This window comes from Pteropus vampyrus, unplaced genomic scaffold, assembly GCF_000151845.1.
Source record: "Pteropus vampyrus isolate Shadow unplaced genomic scaffold, Pvam_2.0 Scaffold349, whole genome shotgun sequence".
Lineage (NCBI taxonomy): Eukaryota > Metazoa > Chordata > Mammalia > Chiroptera > Pteropodidae > Pteropus > Pteropus vampyrus.
Window position 1 is genome coordinate 517,448 of NW_011889130.1, and position 21,782 is coordinate 539,229.

A 21,782-nucleotide genomic window follows, 5' to 3' on the forward strand; every position below is an offset into this window, starting at 1 on the left:
AAGAGGGCTCTCTTTTTCTACTGTCACTGGTGGACACTGTCCAACATTCCACAGTAGCACAAGGTCCCCACACACTTGTCCCTTGAGGAGCAGCATCTCAGGAAAGGCTGTATTTTTCTTAAGCTTCTCTAGAGATTCTGATGTGCACATGGGTCTAGAAACCACTGTCATGAAGCTGAGTGTCTTTGGTTTTGGTGTGCACAAGCTACTCTTCACAAAAATTAAAATGAAAAGGGAGCAAAGAGCATCACAGAATGGAGAAATAAAATCAATGCAGTCATGCAATTTTGATGCCACTATTCATTTTGCTGTCCAAGCAATGGTCCTGTTGTTCCCACTTATATAGGTTGTATGGGTGACATTTAATGGTCCACCACTGAAACTTTGTGGCTTTGATGTGTCCACAAATGCAACAAGAGTTGTTCACAAATATTAAGATAAAATACAAGACATTAATTCTATAAATTAAGTATCTCCTAAACTCTTAATTCAGTCTTGGAAAGTCTTAAGAGCTTTAAGGTGTGTGTGTATAGGGATTTATGAAAAATATGAGTAATAATTTAGTGATTGACATTGCTATATACATTTTTATTATTAAAGAATACAGATTATTGTATCACAATGCCTTTTGGGCAATTAAGTGTTTTAGAGAAGTTTATAGGTATCTAATTCTCATATAAAAGAAAACTCATGAAATTAGAATATTCATATTCTATGTGCCAAGATAAATATTCTGTGGTTCTATAAATTAGAATTGAGATGGAACATCAAACGGATCATGGAACACACACACAGAAAACAAGATGGAGAACAGGACTTAAAAATAGTTCAGCAAAGATTTCCAAATAATATTAAATAACAAGGATTTTTATTAAACCTAAAGCCATAAGGAAAACAAGGTGCTAACGACAAAGAAACACAGACGTTCATCCAAAGACCCCAAAACTATCTCCAGAAGCAATGCAACAAAGTATATAATCAAAAGTTTAAAAACTTCAGATTGTTCCTGGGAAAAATGGAAGAATATAAACCAAAGTTATAACTCAATGGCCCTTTCTAATATGGAGTCCCATGAAGTGTCTGTGACAAATCTAGTTTTTGTTAGAGGAAAGATGAAGATCCTGGTCCTCTGCACCTGGCCTGGAAATATTTGCACTATGAATATTTTGCCTTCTCCGTGTTGCTGCAGTGTTTGTGGACAGTTAAATATTCTCTAATTGTTATAAGCAGGTACTAACACTTGGGAAAAAAAAAAATCTAAACCAATAGCTAAGATTATATCTTTGGTAATAGCCTTCAAAAATGTAGTGCTAGAACGTATTTCTGCATGTATTTTAGTACCTTTAGTACAAAAACAACCAAAAGTAAACTACTTCGAATGAACTCCTTATAAAATTTGCTAACAGATCAATTTCTTTTCTAAATAGAAGGAATGGAACATAGTTTCTTTGATGACGGGATGAGGACTGAATTCCAGCGGCTCTATGCACTGTATGCGCCCACCCTAAACATAGCATGCTTGTTTTCTATTTTTATTGTTGTGTGCTTCAGAAACTCTGGTTCTCAGACATTGTATCACAAGAACAATTGTTATGGGGAGGAGATGGACTGCAGTCAGAGCAGTGACTGAATTCCGGGTTCATAAGGATCACCTGGGGGCTTGATGAACAAGCCAAGGAACTGTGTCTATTGCACCCCCTCCCACCCCACCTTCAGATTCTGATTCATGGACTCAGCAAGTCAGTAATCTAGCAATTTTTACACATTATCACTGAGTCAGTTGCTCTTATGCAAACCAAGCAACTGTGTTTCTTAAACAGCCGTTTTCCTCTGTCAGAAACCTTCACTATCATGGCATAACAAAGGCAGTCAGTTCAATTGGCTTACATACAACTCACATGTTTTTTATTTTTTTAATTCTGCATAGAATGGGTACAAGTAGACCCATATTGCTATGCTTTTTACATTTGTTCATTTGTATAGATTTTCTGTTTCTTTCACCTCTCTCTTTTTCCTGGAATTCCTATCTTGACATAATCAAACAGCTCCTCTTTCAGTCGCCCATTTAATTCATGCATTCACTGAATCATTCCACATACTTTTTACTGCAGACTTCCAGGCACCACTACTCTATGTCTGAGGAACAAAAGGGACATGAACTGTTCTTATAGACCTCCCCATCAGTGAGGTAGACAGATGTTAATTCAACTACTAAAAATGTTATGACTCTTACAAGTTTTGCATTTGTTCTTTTAAATAGATACCAACACTTGTTGGAAATTTCTCAAAAAGAGGCTGTATGTGTGGGTTGGAGAGTTTCTTTCAGGAGTAAATGCACGGCTGCTGCAACATGTATTTTCCTTGCTTGGAAAGAGTTGCGATTTCATCGTTCTCTGCTTTGCTCTTCAAAACTGAGATCAGCAGTAAGCATGGCATTGTACATTTATCATGTGTGGCAACTTTTATTTGAAAATAGTGTTTCTTACAGAAAATTCTATAATGAAGAAGTGTTAAGATTTCTAAAAAAAGAGAGAGAAGAGCAGCTTTTTGATGATTGTCATACACCATGACCCTGCATATCTTTTATGTAGGCCTTTGCCTGTAAAGAATCCTTCCCCGTCTCAGTGGCTGGCCTCTTGCAGTTCCTAAAACAGGAATCCCCAGTGTACATGTAGATGCAAAACTTTCAGAGCAAGTCCTGTCACTGCTTCCAAAAGGGAAAAAAATACAAATGGTCCAGGAAAGTTCATTTTCCTGCCCTTTAGTCAGCCACACAGCATTCAGTGCCTTACATATGGACAAGGTGAATGGTCTTGATGAACAACAAAATATAAATGTGTATAGAGTGTTTGGACCAGCAGCCTGCTTGAACATTTGAAAAAGACTAGAACAATAGTTTTCAGGCTTTTGATGCTGCCTGGTCCACACTCCTCGCTTACCAAATATGGAATTGGAGGCTCCGAGAATTTTTTTAGACTTTTCCAAGACCATAGATTTTAACTCATAATCTCTTACTGACTATGACACTATGTTCTATCCATATCTAATTTGATAAGTATATACATATAACGTTCTTCCTGAGGAAACCATTTTGCTATTGTGCTGAAATGCCAGGATGGACATTCATAACATCTCATGATAACTGAGCACTTGGGAGGTACCAGACACTAGGCAAAACACATGTACGTGTCGCCTCAAGAGAACATAAGTCATGTTGAGTAAGTGTCCTTCCATGTGAAATAGCAGATGCCTAAACTTATGACTGAGCAGACACAAAAAATTGTATTCAGTGTGACCTATTAGGTTAAAAGTTCATCCTCTGAAATCCCAAGAGAAGAAGGCATGAAGTGGCTGTATTCTCTTGGAGTTGTCTGCTGTATCTTACAGTATTTTCTTGTGTTGAAAATATTAAACTAAATCATGAAAAGCTCCAAGGACCCAGAAACTGTGACAAGAAGGGCATCCTTTGTGAAAGCCCTAATGTAACTACTGATCAGGAGGGACTCACAGGTGTGGGCCTGTGACAAATACCACTTCTGGGCCTCTCCCAGGGCCTGGAAGCTGTCTGTTTAGAGCTGTCATCCCTGCCCCTCAGTAAAACACAAACACTGAATTATCTTTGCTTCTAGAAAACAGATGAGGTGGCAGAGCCCAGCCACTGAGATCCTGGGCCAGAGATCCTGGGACAGATAAGATCTAACCATTGTCTTCTTCAGGGCACCCACGGAGAATTCATAGCAGCACACTTGGTCATTCTCATCCCTATATTCACATAAATGCCCATGATCTAGTTCTGTTTCTTTCTGAAGTTTTTTCATATGAAATATAATAGAGGACTAAGATGCATAGGTGCTCAGGTAAGGTTACAAGCCTCAGTAGTCCATGAGAACTTGACCTATTCAGAAAGCTCAGCAACTCACACTGGGTGGCTTAGAAATGTGTGATGAACTTTTACAGTTTTGTGAAATTGGGCAAGTGAGTGTTTCTAGGTTTCTATTTCTTTATCTGTGTGACAAGGGGATTGGGCTAGGTAAAAGATGACAGCCAGCTCTAACAATGTTTCTCTTTGGATGGTGGGAGAAATTCTGAGGTGGCTATCTTAAAGCTAGACTTCTCAGAAATGCAATGTAGTATTCAGATTATCTTTGTGGATCCAGGAATGGCTGCTAGTATTTTATTAGTTCATTCTTACTTATCATCATGAGTTCATCTTGACCAGATATTTATCTGGCGATAGAATGCAACGAGTTAAACCATCTGACGGTATCTTCTCAGTCTTCTCAGAACATGTGCACTCTTTTTCCATCCAAAATAATGAAGGTTTTATTTCCAAAGAGGTGGTTTTATTGGCTCATTTTCCAAAGAAATGGTGTTTAGACACAGGTTAGACTTCATTTCAGGTATCTATGAGAAAGGAAATTTTGCCTTCACTTTCCTCGAGGTCAGTTTCTAGATCATGAGGAACAGACCCACCATCCCTAAAAGCATCCAATTTTTTGTGATGAAGTCTATTTTCTTCTTTTTTTCCCCAGAGAAATGGAAACAACCATAGCAGCTGTCTTTGGACTTATATTTTCCTGAAGGTGCAAAAAAGATGTTTCTTTTTCCATCAAACCACCTGTTTTCCTATAAAAGACTATTTATGTAGGTCAGAGGTATATTATAAAGTGTAGAAAGTGTTGAAAAGTGGATATAATTTGGAGAAACTAGGGGCGTTACCGGTTCTGGGGAGCCCTAGAACTCCTGGATCTTGATTCTTGGCATCCAGTTGACAAAGAATTGAAAGCAGATGCCCAGAAATTAATTGTATGCAAGCTAGCTTTATTAAAAGTGAAAGTACACTCTTAGAAAGGAGAATAGGCTGCTAGGAGCAGTCAGCCTTGAAGACAAAGTAAGCTCACTTTCAAAAGGGAGAGCAAGCTGCCAAAAGTGGTCAGTCCCAAAGACTTGTGCCAAGTAAAAGTCCACCGTCATATGGTACAGCAGGCAGGCTCAAGGGACAGCTACCCTATTGGTGGTGGGTTTGGGGATTTTACCTACTAATCTAACTAAGGTGTGGAATGTCTATTTCCATGCTACCCTGAACAAGCTCAATCCCATCTGATCTCGGAATCTAAGCAGGATCGGGCCTGGTTAGTACTTGGATGGGAGACCACCTAGGAAGACCAGGTGCTGTAGGCGTAAAAATTAAAAAAATAAGGGATTGTAAGCTGACAAGGTCCCTGCATTCTGTGAGGCCAATCAAGGGTTGCCTCGCCTAAAAATTAAAAATAAAAAAATAACTAAGGGGTGGAATATTCATGATTTTGGGTGGTCACTTCATGGAAAGACAGTTTTTATTTTTGTTTTGTTTATTTTTTTTTCCCAAAATTGAGGAGGCGCCTCTTTTCTTACCATGTATGGGCTTCTCAGAACTGTTATGGTGTCAGATGCATGATGGGTACAGCCATAACTGCAGTGCTAATTTATTATAATGATCATATGATGAAACAAAGGTGAATTCTAGGTCACACCAGCTGTCTTTCTGCACCTGCCTATATTGGGGACTTTCCCTATCCCCTTTATTTTCTGCTTTAGCAGGAAGTTTTAAACTACAAAACTGTTTCACTGCATCAAAGATACTGTTTTTCATTTTAGTGACTCTAAAGAGGGGTCCTGATGTAACTCCTACCTCGAATCGCCCTGAGAGACGTGATCCTCAAAAATTTCTTTTTGGGAAGAAGAGGATGAAGATCCTTCTTCTGTAACTGCTTCCTGCTATCAGAGGAACATAGGTCCTACCTGTTGAGGACCATGAAACTCTTTCCCTACCTGATCTAATGGGAGTAGAGTAATGTTAGGGCCACCTGTGTGGATAGGTTGGTATCCTTGCATGAGCATAATCCTGGTCTATAATCGCTGGATCCTAGAAGAACCAAATTTTACTAGTAAATTAAAAAGGCAGGGACCAGAAATGAATAGCTCGATAATGAGGAGGAGTGGAAATTATAATGGAGAAAGAAGAGACCACACCCATGACCCTCAAGCCTGAAATGTTGGTAAATTTGTTCTTCTTGGTAGTAATTGAATCTCTCTCAGGTGTTTTAGCCAATATGCATGGTCGAAAATCTCTATTATCCTAGTTTCTACTTTGGGGGAATTATTAATGTATGTGCAGCAGGTAGTGTTAAGAATTGCACAGACACCGCCTTCTGAAGCTGGAACATAATTCAGGGCTATTTGATTGTCTAAAATAATATTAGCTAATGAATTTAAGGACTTGTAGCTCATGGAGAGCCCCTTCAGTCTCATTTGCCAACTTTTCTAGTTTTGCCATAAGGTTGGAAAGAATGAACTCATTCTCAGCATACCCTGCCCAAAGAACAATGGTAATGAAGACCTTGTTTCCTCATGTAAAAATATTGTCTAAAAGGCCCCTGTAAACATAGGGGAGAGTGTCATTGTAGACTTTTGGGTTAGATGCCATGTATCTTAGCAAGCACATCCCATATATAAGATATAGACTTGTTACCACTGGGATGATGTGAAATCTGGCGTTGCCCCAGAGGCATGGTGGGGGGTTGGGGTGGTGTGATGTCCCTTGGTTCTTCCCTGCTGATGCAGCAAAGAATTACAGGTCAATGAGATTTATAAGAAGTAAAATTTATTAAAGTACATTTTAGGAGACAGGCCACACTAAGGAAGGCTGCAAGTCTGTGGAATTTTGGAGGTGAAAAGATAAGACAGAGTATGCTTCAAGGGAGGAGCGGGTTTTTAGTGAAAAGAGCTGTAACAACAAAGAAGTGAGAAGATCTGTTTATATTTGGGCTGTGATGGGAGGTCCTAGATGATTCGTATGTGACTGATCATATGAATGACTAAAATTGACTGACATTTGGCTGCTATATAACACTTTGTGTACTGCACACATGTGCACCCAGAATTCAGTCTGTTATAATTAGATTCATGAACTTCCAGGCAGAGTCATGGCATATAATGAAGCTGAGGTTGTGAGCAGGTTTGTCTCTGCGGAATCGTTTGTGGCTGTTTTAGCCAGCAGCTTTTATGGCCTTTGTGCTCTAGGATTTGGGGTAATTTATAACCCTAAAAGGGAAGTGCTTCTGAGAGGTCCTTAAGGAAGGTCTTCAAGGGAGGTTTCAATGGTTACAGAGCTGGGCCTTTGCTCCTGTACTCATGCCTCACAGATTGAAGCATGAGGTGACTAGGATTCCAGTGGCATTGGGACAGTTTCCTCCTTTGCAGGCAATAGTGGAATAGCTACATAAATACACCATGCTCTTGGGTGCACAGGTAATGTTTGGACTAGTTATACCCTTGCTAAAAGGTTTTACCTTAGTGCAAGATGTCAAGTTTGCAGGCCACCAAGACCTGTAATACAGTTGTCTAAATTTGCATAGTATGGTAGGTTTTTTAAAGCATTGGTTGAATATGATAGTGTCATTTATCAAGGGTTTATGCTTATTGGTAGCCATGTAAAAGCATGTAGTAACATTGCTAGTTAAATTTATAAGGGTAAAAGAAGTGGCAACAAATCTTGGCTTAAAGGAGAAAGATAAGTCTGAATACCTGGAGTCATTATCGAGTTTTGCTTCAGGATATGCGAAAAGTAGTGATGCATGTTCCTCTTGTGGATGTTTGCAACATACCCACAATTTTGAGCTCCACCAGCTGCTATGGCTTTAGTTATTCTGATTAGTGAATTTTTTTCTCCATGGTCCCCCTTTGGGTTTTATAATTGTTTCTTCAGTGGCCTGAATTTGTGGAAAAGGGGAGGTAATTAAGAAACAAAGGAAAAGCATTGTCACTATCTTGCTTGTTCCTTTTGAAGAGAAATCTGAGAACTTCAACTGGTTTACAGATGTAAGAGTGTTCCACTCTCAGTTCTGGGTGAAATGTCCTGTTGGAGATCTGAATCAATAGGGACAGGCTTTATTCTAGACAGGTGTACCCAACTGTTGATTCCTTGGAGCTTAACGGCCATTAGGGTACTTACATGATATGGTCCTTTCCATTTTGGAAGGAGCTGATCATTGGGGGGCCCTTCCTTCCAGTTTTAAGATGTACCTGATACTATGGAGAAATTACTGTAGTCCTGTAGCTCTCCATAGGAGCAGGGTGGATTTTATTACCGTATTCCTAAAGAGCAATTTGCACCTGTCCTAGATTAAATATGTACTTCATTAGGTTATGAAATTCCAGATCTACAAGAAGGTCTAGGGTTAAAAAGGGTCTTCTATATAACATTTAAAAAGGGCTGAGCTTCATAGGAGTTTTCAGAAATCCCCTTATCCTAAGGAGGGCTATGAGTAATAAAGCAGGCCAAGATTCAGAGGTCTCTTCACAAAGCTTAGCCAGGATTTGTTTTAAAGTTTGATTAGACCTTTCTACCATTCCAGAGGACTGAGGTCTCCAAGCAGAATGGAGATAATGATGGATACCTAGAGCTTCAGCTACAGATTGAATAATCTTAGCTGCAAAAGAGTGTCCATTGTCTCACTGTAAGGAACGAGGAAGCACAAATCTGGGAATGATTTCCTTTAATAAGGCTTTGACAACCCTACCCAATGACTAAAGGTATCTATGAAAACTAATAAATATTTATATCTGGTGGAAGGTGGCATTTAAGTAAAGCCTAATTGCCAGTCGTTCCCCAGTTAAGTTCCCCGCCTCTGTACTGGCTCTATTAAAGGCGGGGGGTCTATTTTTCTACCTAAATTGTTGTAAGTACATAAGGAACAGGCTTGGGTGACTCTCTTAACTATACTAGGTAACCCTTTCCTCATAAATAGCTGTTTTGCTAACATTATCATGGCTTCCCTCTCTATAAAGAAGGAGTCACACAAGTTCTTAATAATCTTGCATTGACAAGACTGGGGAGGTAAAAGCTTTTGGCCTGTATACCACCAAAGTCCCTCTAATCTGCCACCTTGTTTAATTGCCCATGAGATTTCCTTGCTGGTATATGTTAGAGAAAACTAAAAAGGTCTCGCGAAAGTGAACAATGCCATCTCAGAATTTGTTAATAAAGCTGCCCTTTTTGTTTCTCGTTGGCCTTGGAGTTGCCCTGAGCAATGGAGGACATATCCCTCTGGTGTCCTCTGCAATGGATTACTGCTACCTTCCTTCATTTTTGTACAGCTAAAAGCTGTAAAATCTCAGGCCCATGTTTAATAGGGGTATCTTTTGCAGTTAGGAACCCCCTTTCTTTCCAGATGCCTGCATGGGCATGGAGGACAAGAAAGGCATACTTGGAATCAGTGTAAATAGTTATTGTTTTTTCTTATCCCAGTGTTAACACTCAAGTTAAGGCTATAATCTCCGCTTTCTAGGCTAATGTTGGTGGCAGCAAGGGTTGGGCTTCTATAGTTTCATATAAGTTGATGATGGTATATTCTGCTTTCCTTTTTTGTCTATTTTGTACAAAGCTGCTGCCATCAGTAAACCATCCTCATCCGGATCTTTTAGAGGGGTATCAGATAGGTCAGCCCTACTTGAGTAGACAAGATTGACTACCTAGGAGCAAGAGTGAGCTGGATCAGGAGAAGGTTCAGTTGGTACTAATGAGGCTGGATTTAGAGTATTGCAGGGCTTTTAGGTTACCTCTGGGGTGTCTAGGAGGAGGGCATTGTATTTAGTTAGCCTTTCTCCAGTAAACCAGAGATGCTTCTTCATTTCTAGAGTTCCTTGAACTTGATGAGGGGTCAGGACCTCTAATGGTTGTCCTAAGGTTAACTTGGTAGCCTCCTCTACTAACAAAGCTGTTGCTGCTGCTGCTGCTCACAGACAAGGAGGTCATCCACAAGCAACGTCATCTAATTTCTTTGAAAAATATCCAACTGGCTGGGGACATTCTCCTAACCTCTGGACTAAGACACCCATTGCTATTCCCTGCTTCTCTGCCACATACAAGGAAAAGGGCTTAGTAAGGTCTGGAAGACCCAAGACAGGAACCTATCAAGACCTCTTGTCCAGTCAAGGGATTTTGAGTCTGGACCTTTGATGGCTTCATAAAGTGACTTTGCTAGTAACCTGAAGCCAAGAATCTATATTCTACAGAAGCCAGCCATTCGAAGAAAGGTTCAAAGGTGTTTTTCTGTCTTGGGTATGGCTAAGTTCAAGAGGGCCCTCTTTCTGTCAGTCAATAACTGCTCGCTGCTAGGGGTTAGTATGTACCCTAAATAATTAACCCATTGCTGTGATATTTGGGCATTTTTCTGAAAAACCTTGTATCTTCGATCTCCAAGAAAATTGAGAACTTTTATGGTATTAAAATTGGAAATGCTGTCAGAGGGGCTTCATATTGGAATATCACCACATATTGAAGAATAGCCCCTTTGTCTAATTGTATGTCTCTCAGATCTCTTTTCAGGGCTCTGGCAAACAAGTGGTGACCGTCTCAGAAACCCTGTGGGAGTGTTGTCCAAGTGTACTATTGAGATCTTTAGGTTTTTGGGTCAGGCCATTCAAAGGCAAACAGGTATTGGGAATCTGGGCAGACAGGAGTGCAAAAAAAGAGTATATTTTATTTAGATCTAGAAGAGTAAACCATTGTGTATCTCCCTGTAGATGAGTAAGGATGGTATAGGGGTTGGCTACAATGGGATGAAGGGGAACTACAGTCTCATTACTAGTTTCAGGTCCTGGACTAGCCTGTATACCCCAGAGGTGTTTATTACTGGAAGAATAAGGGTGCTGCAAGGTGACTGGCAAGGTACCAAGAGTCCATGCTCTAGGAATTTGTTAATAATAGGCCTCAGGCTCTCCAGTGCTTCCTTCCAAATTGGGTACTGTCTCTTGTGAGGGTAGGCAACTCTCAGCTTTAATTATATAACCACTGGTTGAGCAATTGTTGCCCTCACAGGAACTCCCTGGTCCCAGACTGTGAGTACAACTGTCTCAAGGACCTGAGCAGAAATTTTATTATCTAGAAGGGCCATGTTTCAGTTGACACTAGAGGGATGTCCCAGGATCTCAAAGTGACTCCTAAGTCTTTTAAAAGATCTCTACCTAATAAGGGAATGAGGCACTGAAGAATTATTTAAAGGAGTGAAGAAATAGTCTGTCCTCAAATTGGCACATAAAAGGGTGTATATAGAAACAAGTTTGAGGGTTGCCATTACTCCTGTAATAAGTACACTTTTGGAGGTTAGAGGTCCAGGTAAGTGGCCCCAGTATCAATAAAAAAGTTAATTTGCTTACTTGTGACGTCGAGGGTTACCCGAGGTTCCTCGGTGGTGGTGAGAATGTTGGTACGGATCAGTGCCATGTGGGTCCTCGGGCCTCATCAATTTTCCATTACTGCCATAGTAGGAGCTTGCGTCTCCTGTCCTCTTTGGGACTGAGGGCAGTTGAGCTTCCAGTGACTGGAATCTCTGCATAGTGGGCAAGATCCCGGGCCAGCTTTTGGCACTCGTCTGCCCAGTGGCCAGGATGCTTGCGTTTAAAGCAGGCCTTATAATTCTTACCAGTAACGGCTTGCTGTTCCTTTGATTTTCCCGGGTGACTTTGAGATGGCATGGTGTTCCTAGTGGTGCTGCTAAAGGCTAGCACAGTCAGTTCAGCCTGTACTTTTCCCTGCCTCCTCTCCTGCTGAAATCTTTCCTCCTTTTCTTCTTGATCCTAGTTGTTAAAAAACAGAGAAAGCAGTGTCTAGTAATCGTGCCATGGGGTTTGAGGCCCTACCGTAATTTATGAAGTTTTCTCCTAATATCTAGGGCAGACTGGCTAATAAAATGTTACCCCATGAGGGTCTGACCCTCAGGTGAAAAGGAATCTAAATTGGTATATTTTCTAAAAGCCTCAATGAGCCTCTCCTGGAAGAGAGCAGCGTTTTCATCTCTACCCTGAGTCACCTCCTTTACCTTTTCATAGTTTACAAGTTTCTTAATATATTTTTTCATTCCTTCTAGAAGGCATTGAATTATATTGTCCCTGTCTCAGGTCACTCCTGCTATGTTATAATCCCAGTAGGGATCCTGGTCTGGAAAAACTGTAGCCACAAGTCCCTAGTTTTGGATATTTGGGGCATGTAATTGGTCAGCATGTTGCCATGCTGCATCCCAGAAGTACCGTTTCTCTTCTGGGGTGTAGCAAGGAGCTAATGTAATGTATATGTCCCTCCAGGCTAAATCAAAGGCCAAAGTCAAAGACTGGGAGTTTTAAGTAAAATGGGCAGGGTCCTCTGAAAAGCATCCAAGTTTTCCCTTGCATTGTTTTAGGTCAATAACAGAGAAAAGGACACGGATGCATATAGTGCCCTCTGTCCCACTGCCCTCTATCCCTAAAGGGTAACCTTTTTGGAGCAGGTGAGAGGTATGAAGGCCTACTCCAAGTAACCTTGGCTAGGCTAGGTTCTTCTTCTTTAGGCAGGCCGGGGTATAGAGGAGAGTAGCAAGGACCAGTATACCCAGAGCTTGAACCTGATCCCAAGGTTGGAGTCCCTGGAGAAGCAGACTCCACTATTGAGCCCACTGGAGGTTTGGGCCCCTCCTGAGGGACAGAAGGGCTGCTAAGGAGGTCATCATCTAAGATGTCAGGGGAAGCTCCTACAACACAGGATTGTAAAGGATTTTTACAAAGGGACAGGGTTTTGGTAAGCATTATGAAGGCCTGTACATAGGGAAACTCAAGCCATTTGCCTTTCCTCCGGAAAAACAGATCTAACTGTAAGGTATTATAATTAGTACTGCCATTTTCTGGGCAAGTTTCCCTATTCCCTAATTTATATTGAGGCCATGAGGTATTACAGTAAAAAATAAGCCTCTTTTTTCTAAGTTCATCTAATTTAAAAATATTCCAATTCTTCAGGGTGTACCCAAGCAGTGGCTCCGGACAGTAGATGAGACATTTTCCATATTCACAAATAGGCACCTAAAATGAAAGATGACGAACCTTAGGTTCTCTCAGAACTGTTATGGTGTCAGATGCATGATGGGTACAGCCTTAACTGTAGTGTTAATTTATTACAGTGATCATATAATGAAGCGAAGGTGAATTCTAGGTCACACCAGCTGTCCTTTTGTGCCTGCTATGCTGGGGACTTTCCCTATCCCCTTCATTTTCTGCTTTAGCAGGAAGTTTTAAACTACCGAACTGCTTTACTACATCAAAGCTATTTTCAAGGCTGTTTTTCATTTTGATGACTCTGAGGAGGGGTCCTGATGTAACTCCTACCTCAGGGGATGTCTTATATGGTGAGTCAGAGTTATTATTTTTCTATACTGCTTACCAAACCAAACCATCAAGTTAACTTTAAGCAGGTTCACTTCCCTGAGCAAGTGGTGGACCAGGAGCCACCCGTCAACCTGCTTCTGTGCAGATGAAAGGCTCTAGGGAGTTAGAAGAACATATTCTCATGTGGTCTCATTCAATGATAGCTCAAAAATCCTGATTAAATTTGTCCGCTATTACAATTAATTTCTTTAGATCTAATTTGTGCTTCAAACTACAGCGAATAACAGCTATCCACTTAAATCCTGTTCTGTCTCCTTATGCTTGAAAGCTAAGATTATGTTATGTTTCAAAGATCCCTTCTCACAAATAGTTTTGAAGTCTATGAAAATAATATATTGTAGAATATTATGAAAACGTAATGTGTCTTTGTTGGAGTCTTTTAAATGATATTTCTAGAAAGGGCAATCGTTTAAATACTTTTTTCTAGAAGAGAAGTTTTAAGATTCTTTTTAATCTTTCCTTTTTTTCCACTTGAAAAAGATTTCAATTATTACATTTTAACCATGAAAAACCATAAATCTATCATACTGACCAGTAGCCTATATGAACTATTCAGGCATATCATTTTTCTTTGTGCCATAGCCATGAAAATAAATGACACAATGGCATTATAATTGATGAACTCCTAAGCCTAACACAGTCTCCTATGTGGCTTCTATTACCCTCATTTCATTTGATAGAAGAAAACTTGAGGGTGAATGGAAGTAGGTAATTACAAAAAAAATAACAGCAGGCCCATTTAAGTAATTTTCCAGGAAAATGTTGAAATATAAAAAATCTAGTGAAAACATGATTAAAGGGGATGGGGGAATCTATGGACATCAAGACACTATAGGAACACTCAGAACCCCCTTGAGTGAGCAGAGAGAGGGAAATGATCTATTAAGTTTTTTTTTCCTAAATGAATATGAAACTGAATTAGTCATGCTGACTTACAGTTTGTTCCTGTTCTTACGACTTTTTGTATATTTTGTGATGTTTTTCCATAGGCTTCGAGCCAGACTTCTTGGCATGGCCCTCTGGTTCTCATTCCGGATCTCTGGGTATATCTGATGAGTTAGAGGTCTGAAAGCACTGGTGTGGCTGTGAGATTTCTCCTATGCAGGACAGGGGCAGGGACCAGCAGGGCTCTTCAGTGGGTTCCTCGTAGCACTGTTTGGATTGTTGAACTTTGTCATGTAGTAGCTATTTAAAATAATAAAAATGAGTTCCACATGACTATTTCCTACTCTTGAAATTTGAAAAGTTTATATGTAGACTGATCTTTTTACCAAATTCATGTCACAGAGTAAGTCATGTGACTTGGCAACATAAATGTAGTTGAGTTAGGACAACATGAAGTCAGCATTTTAGCCACCATGGGCATTTTGTACTGTAAAAGCTTTATACCTTTATGGTGGGAGATGATTAGGATAAGGTAAAAGAAGTCAAAATGCTGTTTTTTGTTTGTGTGTTTGTTTCTGTTATGAACATTGTGAAGTATTTTTTTAATCTCTTTTTAAAATATAAGTAATCACTGTAACAAACATATGTCAGAATTTTCTGGCAGACATTTGTATAGCTGTGGTTACTGCCAGGAATTATATTAGATACTCCAAAGCACTGTGTTTTTTAGTGCTGACCACTGAATGAGTTGCTGATACACTATCAGCCAATTTTTATCAAACATACTTATTTTTATTATTTCGTATGGTCATGTGGGCTGCTTGTTCTCAAGTGTACAGCCTGCACAAATATTTGATTATCAGGTGAAAAGATACTCAAGCAGATGAGGAATATGTTTTTTAAAAAGATAAATATATACACAATTAAAGTCTGACTTTATTCTCTGGTAATGGAAAGAAAACCTTTTTTAAAAGATGAAAAGTTCTATTTATAACTTTGAATTTTATAACACAGAATTTTAAAAATTGGCCCCCCGACAATGTTGACTACTTTCAGGGTAATACAAATTTTAATAAAGGAAATCCCTACTATTAACATTTTAAGAATCCCACTTTAATTTCAATTTCAAAGAGATCTGATAGCTACAAAAATAAAACTCTTAATTCACATAAAAGATGCTTTATATTTCTGTATTTATTTTTAATTATTTCAACCTAATCACAGCCTTCTTTTTCCTTCTCAACCTCATTTATGCCCACAAGACACAGCATGGACCTCAGTGCAGCACAATGGCTCCCACTTGGCCAGGGTCAAAAGCTCGAATGAAGAAAATTCCCATCCTGTGTTTTTCAAGTACAGGGCCAGTATGGACCAGCTTCAGGCCATAATCGACCATGCAGACCACTGCCAACAAGAGCTAGCTTTCCACTGCAGAAAGTCAAAGCTTTCAGCTCATCACGGTGAGTAATCAGAACAATCCGCCATCGTGGTCTGTAGTTACTACAGGTCGTAGTGGCCTACACAGGTGCCCGAGAGTATGTGCACAATGAGTCACAATCTGGAAATTACAGAAATGCTTTTTCTTGGAGCAAAGAGCAAGGTCAATACATGTTACTGTTTACTCAAAGCTGCAAATGATCTTAAGTCTCTTCTCAGACTCAGCTGGGCAGTAAAAGCCTCCTTTCAAGCCCCTCGGACTCTCACTGCTCATTCGCAATGAAGGGCAGCTGCACCTTAATTCTGTTTTATCTTAGAAGGGATTGCTAATGGCATCATGGTATAGTTATCCGCAGGTGATTATTCTGAGATTTTTTTTTCATAGACTTAATGCAATTTATGTCCTGGGGGATTATTAACTAGAGAACAATGTTGATATCATATAGCTCTTTCATACAATGTAACTGCTAATAGTTCATTGTTTATATCTAGTCTACCCTTAAACATTCTGTTTTTAGTTTTGTATTTTGTTCCTTTGAAGTATCTCATTTTGTCAGAATGAGCAACCCCACTAACTTCATGAAACTCCTTGGTTTCCCGGAGGCTAATCTACCCTGTCTCTGATCAGGCATCTGGGGAATAGAGTGAGCAGAAGGAGGTATGCAGGGTCCTCTGAATTCAAGTTCTGAGCTTGTCACTCGGCAGCTGTGCAACTTGGAAAATTGTTTCATCTTTTTTGAGTCTTCAGAGCTAACCTCACGAGGACTTAAATGCACATCTATAAATCACATGAAGTAAATACTACTTAATTACAAATCTCCAGTTTATTGAATTTATAGTTAGTGCTCAAGGGTTTAGTATTTACTGTTAGTCAATGGCTGCCAAATAAATCACTGAACTGAAATTGTGTGTTCCCAGAAGAATGAGAAAGCTGTGTCTAGAAGCATAAGTCAGTGCTAGGGAACAATGTGGGTTGGGTTATCTAACTCAACCACTAACAAAGTCAGAACACAAACCACCCAGTGAGTCGGAGCAAACTCACTTACACATACTAGTATATGGTCCATTCCAGAATCCAGATACCACATGAAGGTGCTAGTGTCCAGCTATTGATTTGCAAGAGATTACTCATTGTCATCCCTTTGATATAAATGTATAAAACAGCAACAAAAGCAACAACAAAAAATGAGTATTTAGTTGGGGTTAGGAGAAAATACAGAAAGAGAAAAGACTTTTAAACTTGTTAAACACTTGCTAAAGAAACAAAACGAACTTCATTGTCTATACATGCTCAAGCTATTTGCATTTCTTATATGCTGCTACCAGAGAATTTTCAGCAGAAACTTAATTTAGACAAATTCAACAGAAATCTATATATTTCCAGAAGCTCTTAATTAGGGAGAAATGAGGTGGGCAATACACCATAAAATTTTTGCACTAATTTGCCTAATATATCTTAAAATTGTTGTACCAATTTTCTCTGCATTATCGATAGACAAAAATGAGTGTGCAGGGGATCGATGCTACTCCTGTGTGGAAGGAGTGAAAACAAATAATGCCTTCACCTGGAGCTCTCATTAGGTGATTGCAATGTGAGAACAGTACAAGGTGACTGCAGTGTGGGAAGCAAATAGCTTAAGAATTGTATAAGGTAGATTGGGGAATGTCAATCAAAATTTAGTTATATCCCAAGAATTTTCTACTATTTAAATTCTCAGAAGTTGTCAGGAAACTGAGATTGTGTTAATCAAGAGAAGAGATACAGCAAGACTGGGGCCTCAGTGCAGCAGCCCTTGTGTCACTTTGGTGTTTCAAGAGGGCTGGGGCAAAGCACTTGGGCCCAAGATCTTGTCAGGGTCCAGGAACATTTTTCTTCCAGCATTTCTTAAGGTTTTTACATTACAGACAGTTTCAGGAGATATGATTATGGGTGGCTAATGAGGAAGTTATGTAACAGTCAGTGTTGGTCCTAATAAACTATTAGGTCACCATCCTAGGAATGCTAAGTCTGTGGCGTATGTAGTTATGGCTAGAGAGAAGGACAGTGAACTAGGGGCTAAAATGACTGAGGAAGCAGAGCCTCTGCCCCCTGGTCATTGACATCTCTTCTGTTCCTTTCCACTCCAGCCTCTAATTTTTCTTCATGTTATTCTTAGTTTTTATGCAGATTCTCTAGGTTACTCAAAGAAATCTTGAATGGAACCAAATGCATTTTTACCTTTAAAAACATTAGATGATTCCTATTTTATAGGAAAAATAAAAAGTTCTGATGTAAACACAAAATTGTGCATCTATCTGTGTGTGATGATTTCTTTGCTCTTCGATCTATGAAAGAATAATTACATTTTTAAAATAGTATTTTGAAAAATATCTATTAAATATATGAGCTAAAAAGATCTTTTACCCCCTAGAAATAAGTTTTAAACACATTAAAAAAACAAGACTGTTGATATTGATTTCTTGGCATGTATCTTACACACTGGACCTGAGGTGGGTGGTAATGGATGCATTGGAGGTGTTTTCAAGCTGAGAGACTGTCAGCAGAAGAAGTTTCATCAAACTGGGAGCCATAATGAGCAGTGGACTTGTAAGTTATGGAGAGGCTAAGCTATGTTTCAGGTTCTTGGTGGGGGCCAGATGGGGACAACCTACGGTTTTGAAATAGCACACTGACAGAACCAGCTGATTTGATGTCACTTCTATTTCCTCTCCTTCCCTCACTCCCTGCTTCCTAGGGATTGTTTCCTCTCCACCCTCCTGCATACTCTGCCTTTTGTAAACATCCTGGGGTGTGCTGTAACTGGAAAGGGGTCTCAGCAGAATCTTTAGCATAATCATGAGGTCCTGTAGAGCTGAGGCAGCCTCTGTCACTGAATTGTGGGCTGCGCTGAGGAGGGGCTGAGAAGCGGGTTGTGCTGAAGAACTGAGCTGTAGTTACCTCAGAACTGTTCTGAGCCTGAGAATCACCTCATGTAGCAAGAAGTCTTGTCAGTGCCACTGCTTTTGTTTCCAAATACAGAGTTAACCCATTCAGTATAAAAAGAAGCTCGTGTCTTCGAGAAACTTCTGAGAAATGATGGGAAGTACCAGTGTATTTAGATAATGAATAAAGTGAAAGAAATCCATATTTTCTATAATAACTAAATTATTTCAATGATATATTAGGATCTCAAACAAATTTCAGATTCAGTGTTTAAATTATTCTGGTTTTTATTTTGATGCCAATTTTTAAATGTAATTTCCAAATAAATTATGTAATTGGAGTCCTCAAGAAAAATATGTAAATATTATGCTTGAATGAGCTAGGTACTACTTGTTCATTTTCTAATAAGAGAAAGAAATATGGTGATAATGCAAATCTTGATGTTAAAATATATTTAAACAGTTGGAAGTCCTCTTCAAAATTATCCTATTCAGAGTTAAAATATTCTCTCTTCTAAAATAACCTGTTTTAATAGAGGGGAGTAAGGGAACTCTATTGGGGATGTTGGTAGTGGGCACCACAGTAGGTGTCACCTTTCTCATACTTGTTTTTCAGATGGAACCCCAGTGAGCTGGTGGGTTGGAAGAAGCAATGAAACACACACTTACTGGGGAGGTTCTCTGCCTGATGCTCAAAAGTGTACTTGTGGATTAGAGGGGAACTGCATTGATTCTCAATATTACTGCACCTGTGATGCTGCCCGGAATGAATGGTGATTTCCATATAATTTCCCTGTGCAAACTGTAATTTTTTATTGCTTAAGCTGTGTACCTTACGCAGACACTAGACAAGACAGTACAATAAAGAGAATAAAGTACTCCCTAGCAAGTGAAAAGTATAAACTTTGAAGTGTATGATGTAATTAATCTGAAGCCTAAAATATTAAGGTAGCTATCTCTGTTTACCTGTGAATATATAATCATGCCATTTTATTTTTCTAATAAGATGAAATAAGAATATTAGATTAGTGTTTTACTAATTAGTGAGATATTAGGCTTCTTAAAATTAAGTTTAACCCAATTAACAAGGCTAATCCAGGACTGTTTGCTGACCTCCCTAATTTCTAGTTGTGTTTTTAAATGACCGCATAGGGGAAATCAGACAAAGCCTTGAATACATGAAAGAGAATATATGGAACATATACCTGCCCATAGAGCTGGAGGTCTCAAAAGGCTACAGACCCAAAGAAAAGGGTGAGGACAGATTTTCCAGTTAGCACTCTAGGTAGAAAAAAATAACTCCTTGAAAACTCATATCTGCAAATCTGCCCTCACACAGATTTAGAGTTCATATTTACATGACTTGGTTGGTCCTTGAATTAACTTAACATGGCCACAGGTTAGAGACACCAATCACTCATCATTGAATTACATGAAATTTTTACTGGCCTTCCCTCTTTGTGTAGGCCTCACAGGATTCCCACAGATAAAATGCCAGCAAATATAAGCTCACAATCCAGTGTTACACACAATACTGGAGGAGAGAGTGAAGCCAGAAGAAACCATAAAGATAGATTGTATGTCTAAAAATCTCATATAATGGATACCTTAAAAACATAAGATAAAATAAATATGTAATCTGTTTGAAAAGTAAACATGGGAAAGCAATCAGATACTACTAACAAAGATGATTGTGATTTAGAACAAATGAATGTTTAGAAAAGTGAAAATACCATTGAAATGTAAGATTTGTTGGGTCAGATAATAGACACAAGTGATCAGAAAATTGGTGAAATAGAAAATACATGTAAATATAGCAAAGAGAGAAACAAAGTGGTAACTAAGAAAGCAACGACATAAAGGAGTGGTGTGAAGACTGAACATATGCTTAAGTTTCAAAAGAGAAGATTGAAGATAATTAAGAGGAGGCAATATTCATATAGCTGAGAAATTTCCAGATTTAAGAAAATACTGGAATAACAATCAGGATGAACAAAAGTAAATCCATATCTATAAATGTCATGGTGAAATCAAAGAACACTAAAGAGAATATTAAAAGGAGCAGAGATCAAAGGAAGACTCTTAAAAAGAAAGACAACTAGACAGCCAGCTGACCTCCTCTTAACAGCATAGAGCACGGCCCCCAAGATGTGACACTCTTCTCACAGTGCAAAAGTGAAGCAACTGACAAATTCCAAGCGTTCACTGCTTTCAAAAATGAGATAAAATGAAGATCCAGACAAACACTGAAGAAATTTACCACCAGCAGACTCCACAAGAAGAGCTTTAAAAAAAATTTTTTAAGAATGGTTTTCAGAATGAAAGTGATCTTATAAAGAAGGTCTCAGATGCAAGAAGAAATATTAAGGAAAGAAACTTATAAACTCAGAGATTAAAAAGTAAAAAATAAACACTAGACAGCAATAACATATAACTATATATAGAATCGAAACACAAGAAAGCAATCAGATCCTATTAACAAAGGTGATTGTGATTTATAAAGGAATAAAAAAAGTTTAGAAATGAAAATATCATTGAAATTTAAACTTGTTTTATAAGTATTTATAAACATTAAATTGCTTAAAGTGTAAACAGTAAAAGTTTAAGTGTAACCTCAAAAAATAGAAACAGAGCATATTGTATTCAAATCAGTGGAGGGAAGAAAGAAAAAATGAGATTTTAAAAATTATTTAATCCAAAAGGAGATAGAAAATGGGATTTTTAAAAAGGGGAAGCAACAAGTATAAAAGAAGATAAAAATGTATGAGTAGTCATTCACAATAAATGTGACAAAAATATCCATTTAAATCTAGATATGTCACATTGAATTAAAAACCAATAATCTTGTTTGCACATCTGGAAATATTGAAAGTAAAGTGCTAAAAAATAATTTCACCATGCAAATGTACATAAAACTAAATTTTAAAAGTCTTAATATGGACAAAGTTACTCTCACTATATAATGATACTTTTTAATTTTATCAGAAAAAAAAACTAACAATCCTAGACTTTTACGCTTCTAGTAAAAATGACTGAAAAATGTATATAGAAAAAAATTGACAGAACTGAAAGAAGAAATTTACAAATCAACCATGATGGAAAAATTTTTTAAATATAGGTTTGTTAGTAATTGGTAATTCAAGCAGACAAAAATTAATAAGGATATAGAATATTTTTAAATGACATTGACAACTTGATTTTTTAAGCATATAAAATTATAGAATACACAATTTTCTCAAGCACAATGGCACATTTTTGCAAAATAATTCCCCTACTGTTCCAAAAAGCAAAATGAAAAGTTTTAC

At 38.5% G+C, this 21,782-nt stretch overlaps 1 protein-coding gene and 1 pseudogene across 1 annotated transcript in view; both read left to right on the top strand.

Moving 5' to 3' along the window:
* LOC105304696 (contactin-associated protein-like 3) overlaps window positions 1-21,782 on the top strand; it is a 196,805-nt gene that overhangs the window by 138,121 nt on the left and 36,902 nt on the right. The window contains exons 12-13 of the mRNA XM_023522576.1: window positions 15,381-15,578; window positions 19,094-19,250. Of these exons, the coding sequence (XP_023378344.1) occupies window positions 15,381-15,578; window positions 19,094-19,250 (355 nt within the window). The remainder of the gene's footprint in view (window positions 1-15,380; window positions 15,579-19,093; window positions 19,251-21,782) is intronic.
* On the top strand, window positions 5,063-5,181 carry LOC111731131 (annotated as a pseudogene).